Source organism: Bufo bufo, chromosome 2 (genome assembly GCF_905171765.1).
Source record: "Bufo bufo chromosome 2, aBufBuf1.1, whole genome shotgun sequence".
NCBI lineage: Eukaryota > Metazoa > Chordata > Amphibia > Anura > Bufonidae > Bufo > Bufo bufo.
In genome coordinates, this window is record NC_053390.1 from 659,525,617 (window position 1) to 659,550,005 (window position 24,389).

The window sequence follows — 24,389 nt, forward strand, 5'->3', positions numbered from 1 at the left end:
CATTGATTATAGACTGTTGGTATTTTATAATTGGCCAATAAATCTGAATATAACTTTCAAATGTTTTATTATCATAATCATCTTGTAAAATGAAGTACATGTTTCCAGGTTGCTGTGTCTCTGTAAGCTACTGTATATATAATTAATTATACGAATGATATAGGCAAATTCTATTGACTTGGTACAATTATTTGATAAATAAAGATTATGTGTACCAACATCCAGAACTACAGAAATTTACCCTAAGGACTTTAAAGGGAAATGTCCATCTTACAAAGTGATGACATTCACTAGAATATTCCATCACTTTATGACTTCTGAGACCCTTCCCAATCATGACAATGAAGGTGATGTAGGATGGCGTTCCTGGTCTTCAGGCTGTGAAGAGAACTTTGTCCAGACACATAGACTTCAATAGGGCTACACTGCATTTCCCTGCACAGTATATGGTTGGGGTACCACTGTGTAAGGGAAACACAGTGAAGTGAATGCAGCGTTGGTGGCCCTATCACTCTCAGGATCTCAAAATTCCAGAGTTTGGACCCCCATGATCATTAAGTTATACTATATCCTAGAGTAAAGCCTCCACAATGGAAAATAAAGTGCAGACTTCATTCATTTTTAGATCAAGTTGATGTCCTAGCGAGTTCTGTAAGTGCTTAGCTGCTTTTTGTCTGTTTGCATTTTTTGCCTCTGAAGTAGACTGAAATGATCCTTCTGTCCTGTCTCTTCAAAGCCTCAGACAGCTGCTGTGGCCATCCCCTATGATACTGCAGATCTTCTTGTTCAATTTGGCTAGCCCAAGATAAGCTCACCAGAAAGTCAATGCAGGGAAAACTGAGTTGCATTAGAGTAAGGAGAGAATCTAGCAACTCAAACGTTATAGCAAATGAGCCTCAGGGATTAGCGAGTTGTCACAGAAAATTTGTTAACTTTTCACATTTTCACAAGTTTATACTAGGCAGAAAAGGCGCATTCATAGTAACAAGCTAAGGAACTATTGCACATATGTTCACATGAAAAAAAAAAACTGATAAATTTGACACCCCATGGGGGAGATCTATCAAGACTTGTGCAAAGAAAACTTAGTTGCCCATAGCAACCAATCCGATTCCATCTTTTTCAGAGTTCCTCTGGAAAATGAACTGATCAATCTGATTGGTTTCTTCTGGAAAATGAACTGATCAATCTGATTGGTTGCTATGGGCAACAAAGCCAGTCTTCTTTTGCATCAGTTTTTATAAATCACCCCTATGCATGAATACAAAGTACATAAAAAATTACTTGGGAGATTTCTAAAACTGTCTAAAAGTCAGTCTGTTCCTCTCGCCTCATGTTCATTGCTGGCTGAAGATTTAGGCTAAAATTGCCTATGGTGTGTATCTGCCATCTAAGCATAAATGACCTAACAAGGTTTTTTTTGTAAAGGAGTATGCTAGACATTAACATTGTTTCTGCACCTCAGATACAGTTGCATGAAAGCAAAGCATGTAGTGCATATCCTTGGCCACTTTTCCATAGTAGTGCTAGTAAGGGATAGGCAGTCCCAACAGATGGAATACCAAAGACATAAATGGGTTGTAAAAAAAAATAATAAAAAGGGCAGGGAATATACTCAAATAGTAAAAAAAAAGGTAAAACTTACCATGCTGAACCCTGTTCGCTCTCATTTCTTAACTCCCCGACACTGCAGCCATGACATCATATTTTGGCTGCAGTGATGACATGCCTATATGCTGCACTGGACCACTGCAGCCAACCACTAGCCTTAGAGATATATATGGCACAGACCGCTCAGGCCAGTGATCTTATATGGGCATGTCACCGCTACAGTCATGAAAACAAGGCACGGTGGGAAGGAAAGAGTGGTGGCATTGGGATGAACGGGGTTCGGGTCAGTAAGTAACTTTTTTATTATTGTAATAGATTCCCTGCCTATTTTTTTATAACAAAAAAATAACATGGACAACTCCTTTAAAGGTACTGTGTCACCAAATATTTTTTTCCTTATTACAGGGGGTGTCCAACTTGTCCTGTCTTATCCATACACAGAGGTGATATAATTACAGGCAGGATTAAAATGACAGATAAGCAAGTAACCGTAGTAAAGTGATCTGTATAGACCAAAAAGTGGCGTCTATTATAAGGCTTAGTGGCCAGTGCGAAAACTGCAGAATTTTATGGGTTTTGTTTAAATATAGATATTGGCATGGAAAATTAAAAATAACATTCTTTAAATTCTTTAAAAATATGTTTAACATAAAAACATAGCGGGTCATTTATAAAACTGGTGTAAAGAAGAACTGGCTTAGTTGCATAGTAACCAATCAGATTCCACATTTCATTTTCCAAAGGAGCTGTCCAAAATGAAAGGTGGAATCTGAGTGGCTGCTATGGGCAACTAAGCCACTTCTACTTTACACCAGTTTGACAAAAGGAACTCAAAAATGTAAAAAATGTTCTGATGACACATTGTGTGGATAGGTGATAAATCTTAATAGCTACAATACTTTTTTTAAACTTAAAGGGTCACTGGGTTTGCAAAAACTTCAGACACGTTCAGACTCTTTGAAAATTGAGAGGCTAATGGGAAGTGTAATGGACCATTGGAGTCATGGATTAGCTCCAAGGATTTGCATGGGAGAAGATGATCAGAAGAAAAGAATAATCCACTAAGCAGCATGTAAGTGGAGAAGGGTAAAAGTCTTATAACTTACCTAGATATACTTCTGAAAAAAGAGTCTCTTTTACAGATTCTATACTGATCACTTTAGCTTCGGGAGTCATGTTTTGACATCTCCCTAGTACAGGGCTAAATATACCCTATACCCAAAAGTAAAGCAGAAATAAAAAGCCTCCTATTCTATCCAAAACCTTCTCAAATATTAAACCATATTGAAATACAATTCATAATCCAGTGTTAGTTCTTAGCCATAATTTTTTTTCTTTCTGTTAGTCTGGACTTCAAGAGCTGGTGGGTATTTTACTCAATGTAATAGGCATTGGAATATATTATATTATATTATATATACATCATAATAATAAAAAAGTTATACTCATTGTTCTGAACCCATATACCATACATGACCGCTGACCACTGAGGCCAGTCACATGTAGTATATGACATGTCACCACTGTAGTCATGAAAACAAAGCCTAGAATGGAGGAAAGGAGTGGTAGCACTGGAATAGAAGGTGTTCAGAACAGTGAATTAAATTTTTTTCATTTAGTATCTTACCATGTCTTTTTTACAATTTATTTGTAACTCTGACAGTCCCTATAAAAGCAAGGTCCAGCACTGTTAATGTCAGTCCATCCAAGCTCTTCTCCAATATCAAGCCATTAAGATATCATCAACAAATTTTTCCATGTGGAAGCCTAGATCAGGGTCAGCAACCTTTGGCACTCCCAACTACAACTCTCAGCGTGCTTCATTCAATTCATTCAAACATAGAAAAGGATTCTTTACGGTAAGAGCATTTGGACTATGGAACTCTCTGCCAGAAGATGTGGTGATGGTGAACTAACTAAAAGATTTCAAGAGGGGCCTGGATGTATTTCTGGAGGGTAATAAAATTACAGATTATAGTTACTAGATTTCTGGAGAGGTTGTTGATCCAGGGAGTATTCTGACTGCCTGATTTGGGTCAGGAAGGAAGTTTTTTCCCCTAAAATGAGGAAAATTGGCTTCTACCTCCTAAGGGTTTTTTGCATTCCTCTGAATCAACTTGCAGGATAACAGGCTGAGGAAAATTGGCTTCTACCTCTTAAGGGTTTTTTGCATTCCTCTGAATCAACTTGCAGGATAATAGGCTGAGGAAAATTGGCTTCTACCTCTTAAAGGTTTTTTGCCTACCTCTGAATCAACTTGCAGAACAACAGGCTGAGCTGGATGGACAGATGTCTTTTTTGAGGCTTACAAACTATGTTACTATGTAATTCTATGAAAGATTCTAGAAGAGATGAGCAAATGCGCATGCTGAGAATTATAGTTTCACAACAGCTAAAGTGTCAGAGGTTTGCTGACCCTTGGCCTTGATTGTAAGGCTCTTCTACTCAAGTGGGAGATGATGCCAAATTTCTTCAAGATCATGATGATCTATCATTGTCAAGTGCCAGTAACTTTCTCTGTCCAGCATAACCATAACCAGCCATTGCTGAGTCTGAAAGAACACTCAAGAAATGATGGGGCCAGTCATAAACTGAGCAGAAATTAATGCTTGATTATGGAGAATTTTCTACAAGCCACCAAGTGGCCTTAAAGGGGTTGTCCCACATCAGAAAATAGCATTTATTAAGTAGAGGAAGTTAATACAAGCCACTTACTAATGTATTGTGATTGTCCGTATTGCTTCCTTTGCTGGCTGGAATAATTTTTCCATCACATTATACACTGCTCAATTCCATAGTTATGACCACCCTGCAATCCAGCAGCGGAGGTCGTGCTTGCACACTATAGGATAAAGCACCAGCCTATGTGCACTCCCACAGCCCCAGCCACCAGAGAGGCCAGTGCTTTTTCCTATAGTGGGCAATGTATAATGTGATGGAAAAATAAATCAAGCCAAGCAATATGGACAATCACAATACATTAGTAAATGTCTTAACTTTCTCTACATGATAAATTCCACTTGCTCAAGTGACATAACCCCTTTAAATTCCAATGCCATCAGTAATAAGTGTATGTGTGAACTTAGTGTGAACTTTATGTTTTTTTAGTTTATAGTTTTAGCAATTCTATTGACACTGGAATAATATTTTCTTCATGTCCACTAAGACCTTTTTAACAGATTAAAGAGTTATTAATGTCTACAGCTATGTTCAGCTAAGTAGATAGATAGATAGATAGATAGATTATCTGATCATCTCATTTTGTACTGATTACATAATATATTCTAGAAGGGAATGTTTTACATTACATGGGTTTCATGAATGAATGAATGAATGAATTGTTTGTTTGATCAAAGGAGATGCACCTTGAGATCAGTCTTCTACTAAATGGACAACCACCTGGTGAAGAGTTCTCGCAGGACATCAAAAGACCTTATTGACATCATCTAAGTGGAAAAGGATTTACAATTGTTCATGCTCCCTGATTTTTGACATTGCTCATAATATAAATACAGTATCAGGTTAAGAGTAAGGCACTAGAGGATGACTGTTTGCTTCAAGTGAGCACCACACTGCAAAATGACCTTGTCATAGAGCTGCCACTACAAATATATCACTGTTTCATGGATCACAAAGTTATCTTTTTAAGGCAGCACCTTATGCCCCTAATACTCAGTGCTTCTGTAAAACTATGAAGCATTTGAAAACTTCAAATATTAAAGGCAGTATTTTTGGATTACACAAAATATAGCTTATTCATTATTATTACAATTATTATTAGTGTTGAGCGAAGCATTCAATGTGGAATTTGGTCTATAGTTTAGGAAAACTTCGATTTGAAACTAATCCGAATTTTCTCACGCTTTGTGGTAACGAATCAGGTTTTCCTAAAATGGCGGCTGCATGTGTTACAAAGCAAAAGTGTAGAGGAGACAAGCCCAGGAACACAGGATCAGCCATAATGCCGCTCAGCCAGCCAATCCGCAGATAGCCATCCCCTGTGATTTTATAGAATCCTCATCCCGTGCAGTCTCTGAGCATAGGGAGAGACGTGACAAGCACTCATGTGCTAGGGACAGTGTTGCTGAAAACGATTAATAGAGGAATATTGTGCAGGGAGAGTGCAGGGAGAGTGCAGGGAGACATATGCTGCATCAGTTTTATATATTTATTCCTACATTTACTTATTCCTACATCAGCCATAAACTAAGGGGGAGGGGGCCAGGTCTTAATGATGACCATCCTCTTTTTTTGTTGGCTTTACTTCCTAGAAAAATCAGCCAGATGCAGAGAGAGGAGGAGCTGGATGTTCCTGATGACATATTCTCATTGATATTAGATGATGTGGAAAAGAAGCAAAAGCAGAAGGAGGGCTCCCACCTGTTGTGCAGGAGAGCTCTGGGGTTGGAGAAGTGGGTATGCCAGAGCTCATTAATATTCTGTGTTTACTGTCAGGCAAGAGCAGCAATAATATGTATATTGTCTCCCCACCTAACCAGCCAAACCCCATACCAGCAACAGCTCCTGTTTAAAGGTGCTGCACGGCCATTAACAATGAAGACTGACTATACAGTGCGGTCTTCATTATTAAATGAAAGGCAGCTGCAGGCTAATTGGCAGCACAGGTCTTTACCGCAGCACGGCCGCTCCGTGTGGCCGTACCCTAAGGCAGAGTGGCCTGGGTATACCTGGTTTATAGAGATTTGTGATTAATTAATTCAGAACAAATCAAATTTCTTGGTGAACTTCAGCAAAGTTGCCAAATCAAATTTTTTAAAACTTCAGTCATCTCTAATTATTATTATTATATTACCACAATCATCACCAGGACACATATCTTCATTAGAGATAATAACAAGATGTATTTCCTTTGCGTGGTATCAGGATTAAAGAGGTTGTCCAGGATTTTACAAGTGATAGCCAATCCTTATTCAGCTCACAGCCATCCCTTCCAACTCCAGCATAATCTTGCATGGGTTTTCAGATGGGAGAAGAAAATAAGCCCCTGCCAGTGGCTTATCTCCTATGGCAACAAAGAATCGAGCATGATGAAATCATCTGCTGTTGGCCCATGTTTACCTATTGTGGATGGAAACCCATAAGACTATGCAATAATACAGACCTAGACTCGAGTATAAGACAAGGGGGCTTTTTGAGCACAAAAATATGTGCTCGTCTTATACTCGAGTATATACGGTATATCGCCAAACTATGATCACTGCACTGATTCAGGTATGCAAATCAGCTCTCTTTCAAAAAGAAAAGAAAGCTGAGCCTCCAATGCTACTAGATATAAGGACACTATTAAGCCTCATTCACACGTCCGTGTCTGTGCTCAGATCCGTGAGCAGGTGGTCAGTGATGCAACTGTGAAGCTGTCCGTGAAGGATCCGTGTTGGGTCCATGTGTCCGTATTTTGCTGTCCGTGTTGCATCCGTCTTTCACTGACACTCAACAGCTGAAAAATAATTTTAAAAGAATCTCTTCTTAATGATCTGTGAAACACGGATACAACACGGATGTCATCCGTGGTTTTCACGGATCCATAGACTATAATAGGCGTGATGGATCCGTGAACACGGACAAAATAGAGCACGCATCCGTGCTAAAACACTGATGTGTGAATACACACATTAAATTTGCTGTCCGTGGAGAAGCCAATCACGTATACAGATCTACCAGTTCTTTTTTTTTTTTTTCATTTTAGTACTTTCAGTGGCTGTTTTTAACTTGGACAATCCCTTTACGTTTTAACTATCTTTATGCTGTTATATACAGTGGGTATAAAAAGTCTACACACCCCTGTTAGAATGTCAGGTTTCTGTGATGTAAAAAAAATGAGACAAAGATAAATCATTTCAGAACTTTTTTCACCTTTAATGTGACCTACAAACTGTACAACTCAATTGAAAAACAAACTGGAATCGTTTAGGTGGAGGGAAGAAAACAAAGAAAAATAAAATAATGGGGTTGCATAAGTGTGCACACCCTCTTATAACTAGGGATGTAGCTGTGTTCAGAATTAAGCAATCACATTCAAAATCATGTTAAATAGGAGTCAGCATACACCTGCCATCATTTAAAGTGCCACTGATTAACCCCAAATAAAGTTCAACTGCTCTAGTTGGTCTTTCCTGAAATTTTCTTAGTTGCATCTCACAGCAAAAGCCATGGTCCACAGAGAGCTTCCAAAGCATCAGAGGGATCTCATTGTTAAAAGGTATCAGTCAGGAGAAGGGTACAAAATAATTTCCAAGGCATTAGATATACAATAGAACACAGTGAAGTGGAGAAAATATGGCACAACAGTGACATTATCAAGAACTGGACGTCCCTCCAAAATTGATGAAAAGACAAGAAGAAAACTGGTCTGGGAGGCTACCAAGAGGCCTACAGCAACATTAAAGGAGCTGCAGGAAAAAGACAAAAGCCTTTTTTTTACGAAGAAAAACATCCAAGCCAGGCTACATTTTGCAAAAACACATCTGAAGTCTCCCAAAAGCATGTGGGAAAAGGTGTTATGGTCTGATGAAACCAAGGTTGAACTTTTTGGCCATAATTCCAAAAGATATGTTTGGCCCAAAAACAACACTGCACATCACCAAAAGAACACCATACCCACAGTGAAGCATGGTGGTGGCAGCATCATGATTTGGGGCTGTTTTTCTTCAGCTGGAACTGGGTTAAGCTAGAGGGAATTATGAACAGTTCCAAATACCAGTCAATATTGGCACAAAACCTTCAGGCTTCTGCTAGAAAGCTGAACATGAAGAGGAACTTCATCTTTCAGCATGACAACGACCCAAAGCATACATCCAAATCAACAAAGGAATGGCTTCACCAGAAGAAGATTAAAGTTTTGGAATGGCTCAGCCAGAGCCCAGACCTGAATCCGATTGAAAATCTGTGGGGTTATCTGAAGAGGGATGTGCACAGGAGATGCCCTCGCAATCTGACAGATTTGGAGTGTTTTTGCAAAGAAGAGTGGGCAAATCTTGCGAAGTCAAAATGTGCCATGCTGATAGACTCATACCCAAAAAGACTGAGTGCTGTAATAAAATCAAAAGGTGCTTCAACAAAGTATTAGTTTAAGGGTGTGCACACTTATGCAACTATACTATTTTATTTTAATATTTTTTCTTCCCTCTACCTAAAAGATTTCAGTTTGTTTTTCAATTGAGTTGTACAGTTTATAGGTCACATTAAAGGTGGAGAAAGTTCTGAAATGATTTATCTTTGTCTCATTTTTTTACATCACAGAAACCTGACGTTTTAACAGGGATGTGTAGACTTTTTATATCCACTGTATATGTTGTTTCGGCTATGACAATATACAATCGTCACACTGCAATATGGACATGCTACACTATCAGATCAAACAGCACAAAAATATGTATTCTGTAATATGTATTCTACCTTCTTTCTTTCTATTAAAATCATACTAGCAATGCGAATTATAACAATGGTAATCAAAGTCACACTACGGGTATATTCACACAGCGCTTGTAGTGTACATCAGAGGTATTTTTGTGGGAGGATTTCTTAATGTATATCTTCAGTGGATGCCTCCAATGTATGCCACTGAATAGCCATACAGTGGGATGCATGTTTTGGATCTACTGATTATGGATCATGACAGATCAGTGGTAATGTGGAACCACTGTGCCAAGTAACTGGTTTTACATGGGGCCAAACCCCAAGGGCTTTATTCTGTTACCTTTCTGGTATTCACCCTTTTACCCCTATACAGGGACGTGGACTTTGCTGCAGGATTGTGACCAAACCGCTACCTCCTGGTATGGTTCCAGTGTACTTTGAAGCTGAGCCTCAGACTCAGGAACACAGAAAGGATCAGGAGACACAAAAAACCACAGGCTCAGTCTGAACAGGACTAGGATGACTAGAACAGAGGACCCTGAAACACCACAACTGGCAGACTAGAACAAGAGCAGGAACACCAGACTGGATGACAAAACATGAACAGAACTAGGAGGAGAGACATACATGATGGTCATGTTCACATCACAAATATCAGTGGCCAGTACGCACGAGACAGAGGCAGATGTGCGCTGTCATACCGACACATGGCCCTAGATACACACCACCAGCATCCGAAAACCAGCCCACACGGCATACAATGGAACAGATAAACAGATATCATAACAATGCATCATTCATAGCCCATGTTGAAAAGAATATATACCATGCGCTATATGTTTTTTGCAGCATACCTCTGTATTACTTACTGTATTATGTACTAGTACAGCAACCTGCGCTATTTCATTCAGCTGAAAAAAATGGTATACTGACCTATACCATCTCAAATGAGACCAAAAGTACACTATTTTAGCCTTTAGCCTTGCTTGAATGGGGCCTACGGACACATTTGGCAAATAAGCTAGGACTTTTACTGGTGCACACGACAAGTGTACACCCCAAACGCAGTGTGAATTCAGCCTACCATTTATGGCTACTGCATGGGACATAGTAGAAGTGATCCAGAACTCTATAGATGCCTAATATAGGACACACAATGTTATCAATAGAACAAGTGATTTGTGACTCAGTCATCAGTGTCTGTTCACCCACTTTACACCACACCAGTGGGAGAAATGGAGACCAGGGTGACCTACAGCTTTATAAGGTAAGTATATAGGAGCTTTCCCACAATATAAAGTTATCAGGTATATGATTGTGAGGGTCTGATGGCTAGGAACCCCACGGATCATGAGAACGGGGGTCCCATGTTACCATATGTATAAAATGGCAGGTTAAGCACGCGAGCACTCTACTCAGGAAACCCCGGCAGTCCCGTAGAAACTGAATGGAGTAGCAGTGTGCACACTCGACCTGCTGCTCCATTAATTTGGGGGAAGAAGATCCCTATTCTTGTGAACGTGGGAGTCCCAGTGGTCAGACCTCCACCAATCATACAGTATACTTATCTCCTCTCCTGTGGATAGGAGAAGTTGTTGGAAAACCTCTTATCTAAATAATTAATAAAAGCTCTACATTTTTATGACATCTATAAGTAAGAAACGTCAACATTAGAAAACATGTAAAACCAAATATATTTTTGATAACCGTAAACCCCCAAAAAAATTAGCCATTTGATAAAAAGATTTCTGCAATTAAGAGTCAGAAGACATCCTGATCCTCTGTCTCTAACACTTTGCCATATGCCACAGACTGAACAGAAGGTCACAAGTACAGAGCACATGGGGAGAGGAATCTGCGAATCCCTTTAGGCTGTGACATTTGATATCTTTTATGATTTTAACATATTGATTGAGAAGTCAAGATGGAGAAGAGTTGCAAACCTTTTTATTTGAAAAGCACACAGTTCTAACCACTGTGCTGGTATCTACTGACTTCTTAAAGGGATATCCTGTGGAAATGCTATCAATATTTAAGATCTGGTTAACCCTTTAAGGGAAGTGTGCAAAATTAGATGTATGTGTTTTATCTGTAGGGGGTTGTAAGTTATGTACAGTCTTCAGAAATGCAAATCAACAAAGATGAGTGAAATACATTCCTAGATCCTGGACTGTTTTAAAAATTACCAAGAGGTGGCACAAAAAAACTAAACACATCTTGAAATTAGTTAGAAAACACATATTTTATGGGAAAACTGTTATTATATAATATACTATGAAAATTATAGTTGCAGTTGCTATATAGTGCAAGGAAAAACATAATTATGGGAAATGTGTTATCATATAATACAGGTGAAACTCGAAAAATTTGAATATCGTGCAAAGTTCATTTATTTCAGTAATGCAACTTAAAAGATGAAACTAATATTAGATAGACTCATTACATGCAAAGCGAGATATTTCAAGCCTTTATTTGTTATAATTTGGATGATTATGGCTTACCGCTTATGAAAACCCCAAAGTCACAATTTTGAGGTACCCTTTGCTCAGGGGGTATGGATTAATTAGCTGACTAGATGGTGACACTTTGAGCCTAGAATATTGATCCTTTTCACAATATTCAAATTTTAAGCTACATTACTGAAATAAATGGACTTTTGCGCGATATTCAAATTTTTCGAGTTTCACCTGTATATTCTGAAAACGATAGTTGTAGTTGTTATATAGTGCAAACGATTTCACTGTATTTAAAGGGGTTTTCTGGGAATAACTAACTTTTAAGTGATGCCTGCAGCCTGCCTCCATTAGTAAAGAAAAACCTAAAAAGGGGGTCAGTCAGCACATACCAAACCGCAGAAGCACATTGCTAAGGCAGGGAACAACATTGAAAGACAGAAACATGCAATGCGACAATTAACTGCAATATAGAGTACAAAATAGTTTGTGGACTCTCACTGCAGTCCTTGGTAGCCATTTGGCGCCGGTGATGTCGTGGAGTGGGCCTGCTGTGTAACCTACACTCCCTGAAGTGTATGGTAGCCGTCATGGCACCTAACAGGTAAAATTATCGTAGGTATGTGGAACCTCACTCCCTGAAGTGTATGGTAGCCGTTATGGCGCCTAACAGGTAGAATTTAGCGTAGGAACCCGTCTAACAGAGATCGCCTTGACGCTCGGCAGACGGGTTCAAATAATTTTGTACAAAACGATTTGCCAAGTATCTCGCACTTATAGTGTAGCACTTGTTATTATTATGCAATTTTGTACTCTATATTGCAGTTAATTGTCGCATTGCATGTTTCTGTCTTTCAATGTTGTTCCCTGCCTTAGCAATGTGCTTCTGCGGTTTGGTATGTGCTGACTGACCCCCTTTTTAGGTTTTTCTTTGCAGTTTGTACTGGAGGTGTGGCTGCCTCCTCAGTCATGCACTCCTAACCACCCTGTCTGCCCTATAGGCTGATTTTAATTAGTGTTAGTACATAGTCAGGCCTGCTCCCCTTCATTTACTGAAGCCATGGCACCAGGATTGGGATAGTTTGTGGACTCTCACTGCAGTCCTTGGTAGCCATTTGGCGCCAGTGATGTTGTGGAGTGGGCCTGCTGTGTAACCTACACTCCCTGAAGTGTATGGTAGCCGTCATGGCACCTAACAGGTAAAATTATTGTAGGTATGTGGAACCTCTCTCCCTGAAGTGTATGGTAGCCGTTATGGCGCCTAACAGGTAGAATTTAGCGTAGGAACCCGTCTAACAGAGATCGCCTTGACGCTCGGCAGACGGGCTCAAATAATTTTGTACAAAACGATTTGCCAAGTATCTCGCACTTATAGTGTAGCACTTGTTATTATTATGCAATTTTGTACTCTATATTGCAGTTAATTGTCGCATTGCATGTTTCTGTCTTTCAATGTTGTTCCCTGCCTTAGCAATGTGCTTCTGCGGTTTGGTATGTGCTGACTGACCCCCTTTTTAGGTTTTTCTTTGCAGTTTGTACTGGAGGTGTGGCTGCCTCCTCAGTCATGCACTCCTAACAACCCTGTCTGCCCTATAGGCTGATTTTAATTAGTGTTAGTGCATAGTCAGGCCTGCTCCCCTTCACTCACTGAAGCCATGGCACCAGGAGTGGGATAGTTTGTGGACTCTCACTGCAGTCCTTGGTAGCCATTTGGCACCAGTGATGTCGTGGAGTGGGCCTGCTGTGTAACCTACACTCCCTGAAGTGTATGGTAGCTGTCATGGCACCTAACAGGTAAAATTATCGTAGGTATGTGGAACCTCATTCCCTGAAGTGTATAGTAGCCGTTATGGCGCCTAACAGGTAGAATTTAGCGTAGGAACCCGTCTAACAGAGATCGCCTTGACGCTCGGCAGACGGGCTCAAATAATTTTGTACAAAACGATTTGCCAAGTATCTCGCACTTATAGTGTAGCACTTGTTATTATTATGTAATTTTGTACTCTATATTGCAGTTAATTGTCGCATTGCATGTTTCTGTCTTTCAATGCTGCCTCCATTAGTGAAAGATCCATACTTACCTTATCCCTGTCGCTTCGGTCCTATATGTTAGCTCCCTAGAGTCCCCAGCTAACTTCCAGTCAGGCATGGGTGTGATCACCTGCTCCACTGAAGCCAAAGACTGTCTTCAGATGTCACGTGTCCACAAAAGACACCTGACCACTGAACCTAGTCGTTGGCTTCGCTGGATACAGGGAGAAGTGTCTGCTGGGCAGCCCTCCCTTGGCTTCTCTATGCCCTGCTCAGCTTGATAGGTCTCTCGCTATTTTCAAAGTAAATTGTAATGAGAGGCTCTGTAGGTATTGTATGCAGCCCATGGCTAGGGCTGCATGGATTGTCAGACAGTTCACTTTTAATTTGTAGAGGTGTCCTGCTTATATTGCTACTCAAGATTACCCCGACTGGTACAGCAGATATACATTCAGTCTTGACCATATCATATTGATGGGGTTATCTGGTTCTATATAAATGAGGCTAAACCTTGCAAAATACCATGATCCAATACAAAAATTATACTATCATTACGAGAAATATATAAGGTACAGGGCACTCAAGAGACCGTGACCATGTGGTTAACAAATATATAGTTTTATTTAGATTAAGTCAAATAAAATAAATGCAATAAAATACACAATAGATAAATGCTTCTATAATAATATCACTATATTCATGCTATTCAAAAGTCCGCTAACATATAGATTATCATCAAGGCGGACCTCAGTAGTATGACCAGCAAAAAAATGGTATCAAAATAACTAAAAGTTCTTCCAATATTATGTGCAGTCTTTAAAATTTTGATTTCTATTTCTTCTAGTGCGATATCTTATTTATTTAATTATACTATCATTACACCTCAGCAGCATAAGACTCTAATCACACTCCTTTTATTGTCTACATATACAGTGGGGGAAATAATTATTTGACCCCTCACTGATTTTGTAAGTTTGTCCAATGACAAAGAAATGAAAAGTCTCAGAACAGTATCATTTCAATGGTAGGTTTATTGTAACAGTGGCAGATAGCACATCAAAAGGAAAATCGAAAAAATAACTTTAAATAAAAGATAGCAACTGATTTGCATTTCATTGAGTGAAATAAGTATTTGAACCCTCTAACAAAAAAAGACTTAATACTTGGTGGAAAAACCCTTGTTTGCAAGCACAGAGGTCAAACGTTTCTTGTAATTGATGACCAAGTTTGCGCACATTTTAGGAGGAATGTTGGTCCACTCCTCTTTGCAGATCATCTCTAAATCCCTAAGGTTTCGAGGCTGTCTCTGTGCAACTCTGAGCTTGAGCTCCCTCCATAGGTTTTCGATTGGATTAAGGTCTGGAGACTGACTAGGCCACTCCATGACCTTAATGTGCTTCTTCTTGAGCCACTCCTTTGTTGCCTTTGCTGTATGTTTTGGGTCATTGTCGTGCTGGAACACCCATCCACGACCCATTTTCAGTTTCCTGGCAGAGGGAAGGAGGTTGTCGCTCAGGATTTCACGATACATGGCTCCGTCCATTTTCCCGTTTATGCGAATAAGTTGTCCTGTGCCCTTAGCAGAAAAACACCCCCAAAGCAAAATGTTTCCACCCCCATGCTTGACGGTGGGGACGGTGTTTTGGGGGTCATAGGCAGCATTTTTCTTCCTCCAAACACAGCGAGTTGAGTTAATGCCAAAGAGCTCTATTTTGGTCTCATCAGACCACAGCACCTTCTCCCAGTCACTCTCTGAATCATTCAGGTGTTCATTGGCAAACTTCAGACGGGCCTGCACATGTGCCTTCCTGAGCAGGGGGACCTTGCGAGCCCTGCAGGATTTTAATCCATTGCGGTGTAATGTGTTTCCAATGGTTTTCTTGGTGACTGTGGTCCCTGCTAATTTGAGGTCATTAACTAACTCCTCCCGTGTAGTTCTAGGATGCTTTTTCACCTTTCTCAGAACCATTGACACCCCACGAGGTGAGATCTTGCGTGGAGCCCCAGAGCGAGGTCGATTGATGGTCATTTTGTGCTCCTTCCATTTTCGAACAATCGCACCAACAGTTGTCACCTTCTCTCCCAGCTTCTTGCTAATGGTTTTGTAGCCCATTCCAGCCTTGTGCAGGTCTACAATTTTGTCTCTGACATCCTTGGACAGCTCTTTGGTCTTTCCCATGTTAGAGAGTTTGGAGTCTGCTTGATTGATTGATTCTGTGGACAGGTGTCTTTTATACAGGTGACTAGTTAAGACAGGTGTCCTTAATGAGGGTGACTAATTGAGTAGAAGTGTCTAACCACTCTGTGGGAGCCAGAACTCTTAATGGTTGGTAGGGGTTCAAATACTTATTTCACTCAATGAAATGCAAATCAGTTGCTATCTTTTATTTAAAGTTATTTTTTCGATTTTCCTTTTGATGTGCTATCTGCCACTGTTACAATAAACCTACCATTGAAATGATACTGTTCTGAGACTTTTCATTTCTTTGTCATTGGACAAACTTACAAAATCAGTGAGGGGTCAAATAATTATTTCCCCCACTGTATATGGAAAGGCTTCCAACTTATACATGAAACATATGGTCTCAACATACTGTATTTTTCTCTTTATAAGAATCAGTTTTTCCCCCAAAAGTGGGGGGAAATGGCAGTGTGTCTTATAAAACAAATACTAATGAGTGCTCTTATTAAAGAAGCACTCATTAGTATGCAGGAGGTGCAGGGAGCGGTGAGTGGAGAGCTACTAGCGCTGGCTGTACTCACTGCTCCCTGGTCTTCTTCAGGGCGCTGCACTGAGCTGGACTATGGACTGTGTTACATCAGACCACAGTGCAGCGTCGTGCCTGGAAGACTAGGGAGCAGTGACCAAAGTCAGCGCTAGACTACGGAGTGGTGAGTGCAGGAAGAGCTGGATCTGCAGAGGGGTGGCAACGTCCAGAGCAGGCAAAGTAAGTTGGGGGTTCAGTCTTGCTTCTGAACTTGATTACAGGGTTTAGGTTTGTATTTATAAAGTCTGGTGTCTGTATTTATCTAGGATTCCTCATATGAGTTGAGCGTAGAATGTATGGACTTCTAGGATAATCCTGCCCCACAATTGATACTCAAAACGCATGTCTACCACCCGAACAACCATAAACCTAACTCAAACATACCAAGACACCACACAAAACCCATTAAAAAGTTATTCAGTCCTCAAAAACACAACACTTTCCTAAATATTTCTTAAAATTGTTAGCAGGCACACTTACAGTTGGAGTAACGCATTATTTATTGAACCAATTAAAATAACTTGCACATAAAAATAATTTAATACAACAAGTAGATATAATAGCGTATATATGAATACAGCACAAAAATTCGAATTAGCAGCATAGGGATTCAATTAGCAGCATATATAGTACTCCAATTCAATAACAGTTCCAAAGCAGCATAAGATATCAAATTAGCAGCATAGAGATTCAAATTAGCAGCGAATTGTTGTGCTGTTTTCATATATACACTACTATATCTACTTGTTATATTTAATTATTTTTATGTGTGAGTTATTTTAATTGGTTCAATAAATAATACGTTACTCCAACTGTAAGTGTGCCTGCTAACAATTTTAAGACCTTTTTTACCTACTGGACTGGGTGTGCCAATAGCAGCTGCACCTTTACCATCCTACCCTCGGTTGAGCAACCCAATTACTTTTATTCATAAGATACTTTCCTAAATATAATTGTTCACTACCACCCATGTCAGCAACTTCATCACATAACATATTCTTCCTTGGAGCCCATACACTCTAAGTTTTACCATCTCATTTGGGGTCTGCATTTATAGGGTGTCTGGTTAGGAGACTTATGAGATTAGGGTGTTCGAGGTTTATATTTATTTAGAAGTTATGGTCTAGGGTCTATATTAATTCTTTCAAAATATTTTTTATTGGGTTTTTCAAAGTGTAAATACACTTATACTTTTGTATAAATTATAAGTATAAACATGGAATTATAATACTTTACATGTTGTTACATAATATTAAAGAAAATTACATGTTGTATCATCGTCATTCCATTTGTTCCATTAGGTACAAAGAATACATTTAATGTAAATTAAATAACAAACCTGAGAATAAATGCAGACCACAGAATTAATATAGACCTGCAGTGATCTGGAATCTCAATGAATCTCGGGGTCCTGGTCTGGGTCCTGAATTTATTTAAGGATCTGAAGTCCAAATGTATTTGCTCTGAGGTGAGAAAAAGTTTGAGAAGAGCCCAGGAAGAGCCCAGCCGTATGGTCTACTTCAGTGATGGCTAACCTTGGCACTCCAGCTGTGGTGAAACTACGACTCCCAGCATGCTCCATTTATTTCTATAGAGTTCTGAGAGAAGCCAAGCAAGCGGGGCATCTTGGGAGTTGTAGTTTTACCACAGCTGGAGTGCCAAGGTTAGCCATCACTGGTCTACTTGAATCGCCTCTGAGCATATTGTGTTTTTACAACAATAAACAGCAAGGCCAGATCCTTTTATAGAGCACATCATAGCTACTCCTGACTACCATGAATTTGTTTTTTCTGCATAAGTAAAATAGTATAGGCACTAAAGCCCCTTTTACACAAGTTTTCAGTGCGGGTGCAATGCGTGACGTGAACGCATAGAACCTGCACTGAATCCTGACCCATTCATTTCAATGGGTCTGTGTACATGAGCGTTGTTTTTCACACATCATTTCTGTGTTGCGTGAGAATCTCAGCATGTTCTATATTCTGCATTTTTTGCGCAGCCCTGGCCTCATAGATGTGAATGGGGCTTCAGTGAAAAACTGATGTAATCTGGATGCAATCCGGATGTAATGCGTTTATCACTGATGTTTGCTAGGAGATGTTTGTAATTCTTCAGGCGCGTGGAAAAAACTGAAACACTGAACGCAATTGCAGACAAAACTGACTGAACTTTTTTATGAAATTGTGCGAGTTTCACTGAACGCATCCTGAACACATCGCGAGAGAATCTGTAACGCTCATGTGAAATGGGCCTAAAGCGTGTTGTTAATAAGGGGGTTAGCGTTGGATGAGACAGTTGTGTGGTGAAGGAGAGTTGCCTGTGAACATCTCTATGTTTTGTTTTATGTGTGTCTGTATGTCTCAGTGTATATGTGTCAATGTTTGTACATGTGTGACTATTTGTGTATGTCAGGATGTATATATGTGTGTATTTGTGTCAGTAAGTGTATGTTAATATCAGTGTATTTATTTGGATAGAATGAGCTCTTAGCTCGTGAATGGGCAAGTCCAAAGAGATAAGAATTCAGGGGCTCAATATTGTAGTCCTAGAAGTATTTGCTCCACCTTCATTGTTGTAGGACATTGAAGAAGGCATTGTTATGTTGTTTGTCCAGGATCAGAATAGGATTCATCTTTTTGGAAATAAATCACCTTAAAGGGAACCGGTCACCTGGATTTTGTGTATAGAGTGGAGGACATGGGTTGCTAGATCACCGCTAGCACATCCCCAATATCCAGCCCCCATAGCTCTCTGTGCTTTTATTGCGTCCAAAAAACGATTTTATATATATATGTAAATGAACCTTAGATGAGTCCTGTCTCCTCCATGCTTGAGAGATGAGTCCAGCGTTCTCTGACTCTGAGCCCAGCCACGCCCACTGTGAAGGAGCCCAGCACCGCCCCGCATCCTCCGAATCTCCTCCTTGCTCCCCAACATCACAAAGCTAGAGCGCCGTAATCTTGCGATGCGCGAGCTAGCGCATGCGCAGTTCGTTTCCTGAGACTGATGCCAGCACAGGGTAGGAACACTATGCCGACACTGCGCATGCGCTAGCTCGCGCACCGCCAGATTATGGCGCTCTAGCTTTGTGACGTCGGGGAGCAAGGAGGAGATTCAGAGGATGCAAGCGGTGCTAGGCTCCTTCACAATGGGCGTGGCTGGGCTCCGGAAACGTTAGTAGCCTCCTTTACGTATATATAAAATCGTTTTTTGGACACAATAAAATCACACAGAGCTATGGGAACTGTGTATTGCAGATGTGCTAGCGGCGATATAGCAGCCCATGTCCTCAGCTCTATGCCCAAAATCCAGGTGACAGGTTCCCTTTAAGCCGGACCTAAGACATTAGATAAATGTCAAACGACCATGTCAATTCGGCAGGACCACCTACCCATTTAGGGCCGGCTCCCAATTTTCAACAACGACAGATGTAGGGGGAGATAAGGATGGGCACTTAGATTTCAATTGCCCAAACCTTTTGTTCTTGGGAAGAAAATCTGCTGCCAGAGGTGTCTGCTAGCATTTTCCTCCCCATTCAGGACACATACATGCTCAGTAGATGGGGAGTGAGGAAGGGTTGGGGGAGATACAGGTAGCTGTTGGCTGTACACTCATATCTAATGTGATAAACAGTGATAAAAAGACATCTCATCAAATAGTTGCTAGCTTTCAATAATCACAACTTCACAGGATATATCTTTTCCCCAAAAAATGTTCAGGCTGTCAGTGAAGTGAATTATTAATCTGCAAACAAGACTTGTTAGACCTATCAGCCAGTGATGCTGCCGCACCTTCATAACTGCAGTCTAACGTGTAGGCATAGCAAGTGTGCTAATGCTGATCTGCCTGCGATTAAACTGGGAGAATCAGCAGGGATCTTCTCGCTGTGCTTACAGATGTCTCATTCTTACTGACGATGCCATTTTTAGATGCCTAAGCACTTAGTAACCCTGAAACAGTATTTTGTACTTTTGTACGTATAGACAGTCCCCCATGACAGATGCTGGTTGAGATAATAAAAATATATATATATATAAATCGCAAGTTATACTCAATCCTCATGTTTCCTTATGAATACAAACAGATCTACTGTATGCACAGTCAACATGTCTTACAGCAGCAGCTGAGCAGAATAATATATAGTTTTGCAGGAAAAGATTCAGCATAACCTATCATTTATTTCTGCTCAAATCAGCTTATGGGCAGTCCGGTGGGCAGAGTGACTTAAAAGGGTTTTTCCAAGATTTCAATACTGATGACCTATCCTCTGGATAGGTCATCAGTATCTGATCGGTGGGGGTGCAACACCTGGGACCCCCACAGATCAGCTGTCTGAGAGGGCAGCGGCACTCCTGTGAGAGCTGCTGCCTTCTCGCAACTTACCAAGCACATGTACAGTATATACATGTATAGCGGCTGTGCTTGGTATTGCAGGTCAGTCCCTTTCACTTGAATGGGGCTGAGCTGCTCATAGGCCTTGTGACCGATGAACGTGTCATCATTGGCCAAGGGAAAGCAGCGAGAAGGCCGCAGAACTCACAGGAGCACTACTGCCTTCTCTAAAAGCTGGGGTCCTGGGTGTCGGACCCCCACCAATCAGATCCTCGGGATATATCCTTAGTATAAAAATCTCAGAAAATCCCTTTAAGGACTGATAGCCTTCCCAGCATGATCATGCATATAGATATAACAGTCAATCAGTAAGTAGAACCAATGAATTCTAACGGTGTCATGTGAAACCAGGAACAGGCATGAATAACAATACATTATATAATTAATTTTTTCCTACCTGAAGGAAGCAGTGTCCTATGGTGGAATGTTCCTGCAGGGTTACATTGTAGAACTGTTGCAAGAAAATGGGTTCATTGTCATTGACATCCTCGACCATTATAGTCACAGGACAAGTGGTGGACAGTGGAGGAATACCATGGTCAGTAGCTACAACAGATAAGTTCAATTCAGTCTCTGCCTCATAGTCAAGTGTTTTGTTAATGCTGAGAACCCCTGTATGTGGGTCCAACATGAAGGCTGAAGAAGTAGAACTGTCCTGAAGAGTATAGGTGATCCAAGAATTTGGACCATCATCGTCCAAGTCTATGGCACTAAGGGTAAGTACTGCAGTACCAGCAGATGCAGCTTCTGAAACTGTGGCATGATATCCTTCAGGGTGAGCAAAAACAGGGGTCTCATCGTTTACATCTGTGACAGCAACAAGTAGTGTTTTTAGAGTATGTAGAGGAGGAGAACCTGAATCTCTAGCAAGCAGTTTTAGCTCATATATATCCTTCTGCTCACGATCCAGGGGAGCTTCAACACACAAAAAGTATAGTTGAGGTGCAACAGAACGAAGAGAAAAAGAGCCATCAGTACCTTCCAAATTCAGAAACACCTGTTGTGGTGCATCCACATTAACATATTCAATGTTTTTTTGTTCCTGCATTATGTTTCTATGTAGTTTCCTTGTCTCCTCATTAGTGTTAGGTGTTGTATCTAATAGTGAATGTCTCATTATGCCATCATATTCTTCCAGTGTATCACTATGCAGGGTTGTATCTACTTGCCCCCCTCTTTCTTGACCTTGAGTTATTGGCAAAGGAACATCCTGAAGCTGTAGGTCAGGGTCAGATACAGAAATTCTTGCAAGATACTCGCCAACTCTTGCTCCCTCTGATATTTCAGGGCGTCCACTTTCAGTTAGTAGTGTAATTTGTATTTGGGGTTTGTTATCATTAACATCAAGAACTTTTACTACAACAAGGACACTTGCCACTTCCGGTTGTGATCCTCCATCTTTGGCTTGTACCACAAGTTGATGAAAAGCCTTTTGTTCTCTGTCCAAGGGTCGATTAACCCTTACTACACCACTGGTTTCTTCAACAAAAAAGTAGCCCTCATCAGATCGTAGAGTGTACTTCACCTCCCCATTGCTACCTAAGTCTGGGTCAGTTGCATGGACTTTGCAAATTGGTGTACCTACTGGAGCATTTTCCCACACCCATCCTTTATACTCAGACTGGTCAAAGGCTGGAGGGTTGTCATTTGCATCCATTACTGTGATGTCTATTAAAAGTCTTCCAGTTCTACGTGGATATCCACCATCAAAAGCTTCAACTTCCAGTTGATACCTGTCAAGCTCCTCCCTATCTAACCAATGCACTAACACAAGATCCAGGGGGTGAAAGTTAGAATGCAAAGATGACTCTTCTAATTCCCTCTTTTCATGTGAACCTGCTGGGTTACTATTTAACCTGCCATACCATTCATAAAGATGACCCTCAGTCTGTGCATCAGGACTGTGGCCTTTTATTGTAAATTCTTGCTGCAGCCCATGTGTACCTGTCCCATAGGTCATGCCTTCTACACGCTCAGTCTCAACATCCTTATGTTCTAATTCACTATAAGACTTCATTGCAACATCTGCACCCCTGTGTTTTGCTTGTAACCCTTCACTAGTCTCATTTATAAAGTCTGAGAGATTTAAATTCAATTTATCATATACATTGTCCTGCCCAAACGTGTCATGTTCTTGCCATTCCTGGACATATGGTCTTTCTCTATGAACTTTCTCATTCACCCTTACATTCTTTTCAGCCTGACCCCAAACTGCAAAATCTTTATCAGCACCCATAGCAGATTTGTTTGCTCCATACCTGATGATGAAGGCACTTCCTTGGCTGCCCCTAATCAAAGAGAAACCCCTTAGACCATACTCCCCAGTGTCTGGGTCTCTGGCTTCAGGTAACCTAAATGTGGTTCCAGGTGGTGTCAGCTCAGATATTTGTAGTTTCAGTGATTCTACAGGAAAGGTTGGTGAGTGATCATTAACATCTTGCACCTTGATCTCTACCTGGACAACATCTCCTAGCAAAGTGGCAGCCACAAAGCTGTAGCGTTGTCTTTGCTCCCTGTCCAGAATTCTTAATGTCCTCACAATGCCAGTCTCAGTGTCAATGTGAAAGTCCCTCAGCACTGGAGACTCTCCATCCTCCTCAGATAGGAAAAAGCCTTGACCTGGGCTCCCTTCTGGCAGTCCAGCACGGATATCCCCTACTAAGGTTCCTGGTGGCAGTCCTTCATCCACTGCCAGGCTGAGATTGTGCACCTGAGCTCTGCAGCAAGTGCCCATACAGAGCAGCATCAGCAGTAGAGGCAATGAATGGCAGCAGCAGCATCCCATCACTTTATCACCTCTACCTCTGCACCTTCTGACTGGCATCCTCTTAATGCAAAACACTCAGTCTCCAAAAGGCTCTGTCAGTGCCATACATATGCATACACGTCTTCTGTGCCAGTCTGTATGAGGCAACACTTTTATCCTCAGAGTGAAGGGCAGGGAACATCCAGACTATCCTCTCTTAGGTCTGCAGCACATATTTAAAATCAAGGACTGTTCTTAAGGTCCAGATGACCTGGCAGCCTGTGTTAGATTAATGCTTAGATCCAGAAGAATAACTCCCTCCTTCCTGGAAGAAATGCAGTATCCTGTCTCCCGTATTGTCCTAAGTGCAATGAAGAAGAAGAAGAAGAAGAAAAAAAAAAACCTTCAATATTTCCATTCACATCTGGTTTTCTTCTGTTGGATCTCTGTCCTTTCCCATAGACTCAGGTGCATGCTCTGTATTATTGCATGCTGATATTGTCAATAGGAAAATGATATAATCCTCTGGAGCAAAGATAAGAGAGGAAAAAAGAAGCAGGAAAAGTTAATGTGAATAACAAGTGTGTGAGTGTGTGGCAGCAGCAGCAGCAGCCTGGTCCCTGCAGTGCTGCCTCCTCCCAGTACAATGTAGTGTGCCTCTCTGCTCTGCCTGTCTAGAGCTGTGCCTTCTCCTGATCATGTGATCCCAGGCAAGGGCAAAGCCTTCTCGTAGCATTGCACTGCAGCAAGCATCTGCTCTGACTATCCCTCACTGCAAGCCCTACAGCACCGGCAGCCCCTCCTGCAATGTATAGTTAGAAAGAAGTATGGTATATAACCAGTGCAGCCTCTCATCATACCCTATACACTACAAAGTATAGATTGCAGAAGGTGGCTAGCATTCTTATGTGGGAATATTTTATATTCTTTTTCTTTTCTCATTTTCATCAGTTGTTTTCGGTTTAACCATTTAGTGGCAAAAAAACAACAACTAAAAATGAAAACTGCAAA

The 24,389-nt window shown here is 40.8% G+C and overlaps 1 protein-coding gene across 1 annotated transcript in view; it reads right to left on the reverse strand.

Annotated features, from left to right (window-relative positions):
• Nucleotides 1-23,939, reverse strand: part of DCHS2 (dachsous cadherin-related 2) — a 377,954-nt gene extending 354,015 nt beyond the window's left edge. Inside the window, 1 exon segment of the mRNA XM_040419885.1 lies at nucleotides 21,030-23,939. Within this exon segment, the coding sequence (XP_040275819.1) occupies nucleotides 21,030-23,366 (2,337 nt within the window). The 5' untranslated portion in view covers nucleotides 23,367-23,939.
• Nucleotides 23,940-24,389: the final 450 nt, after the last annotated feature.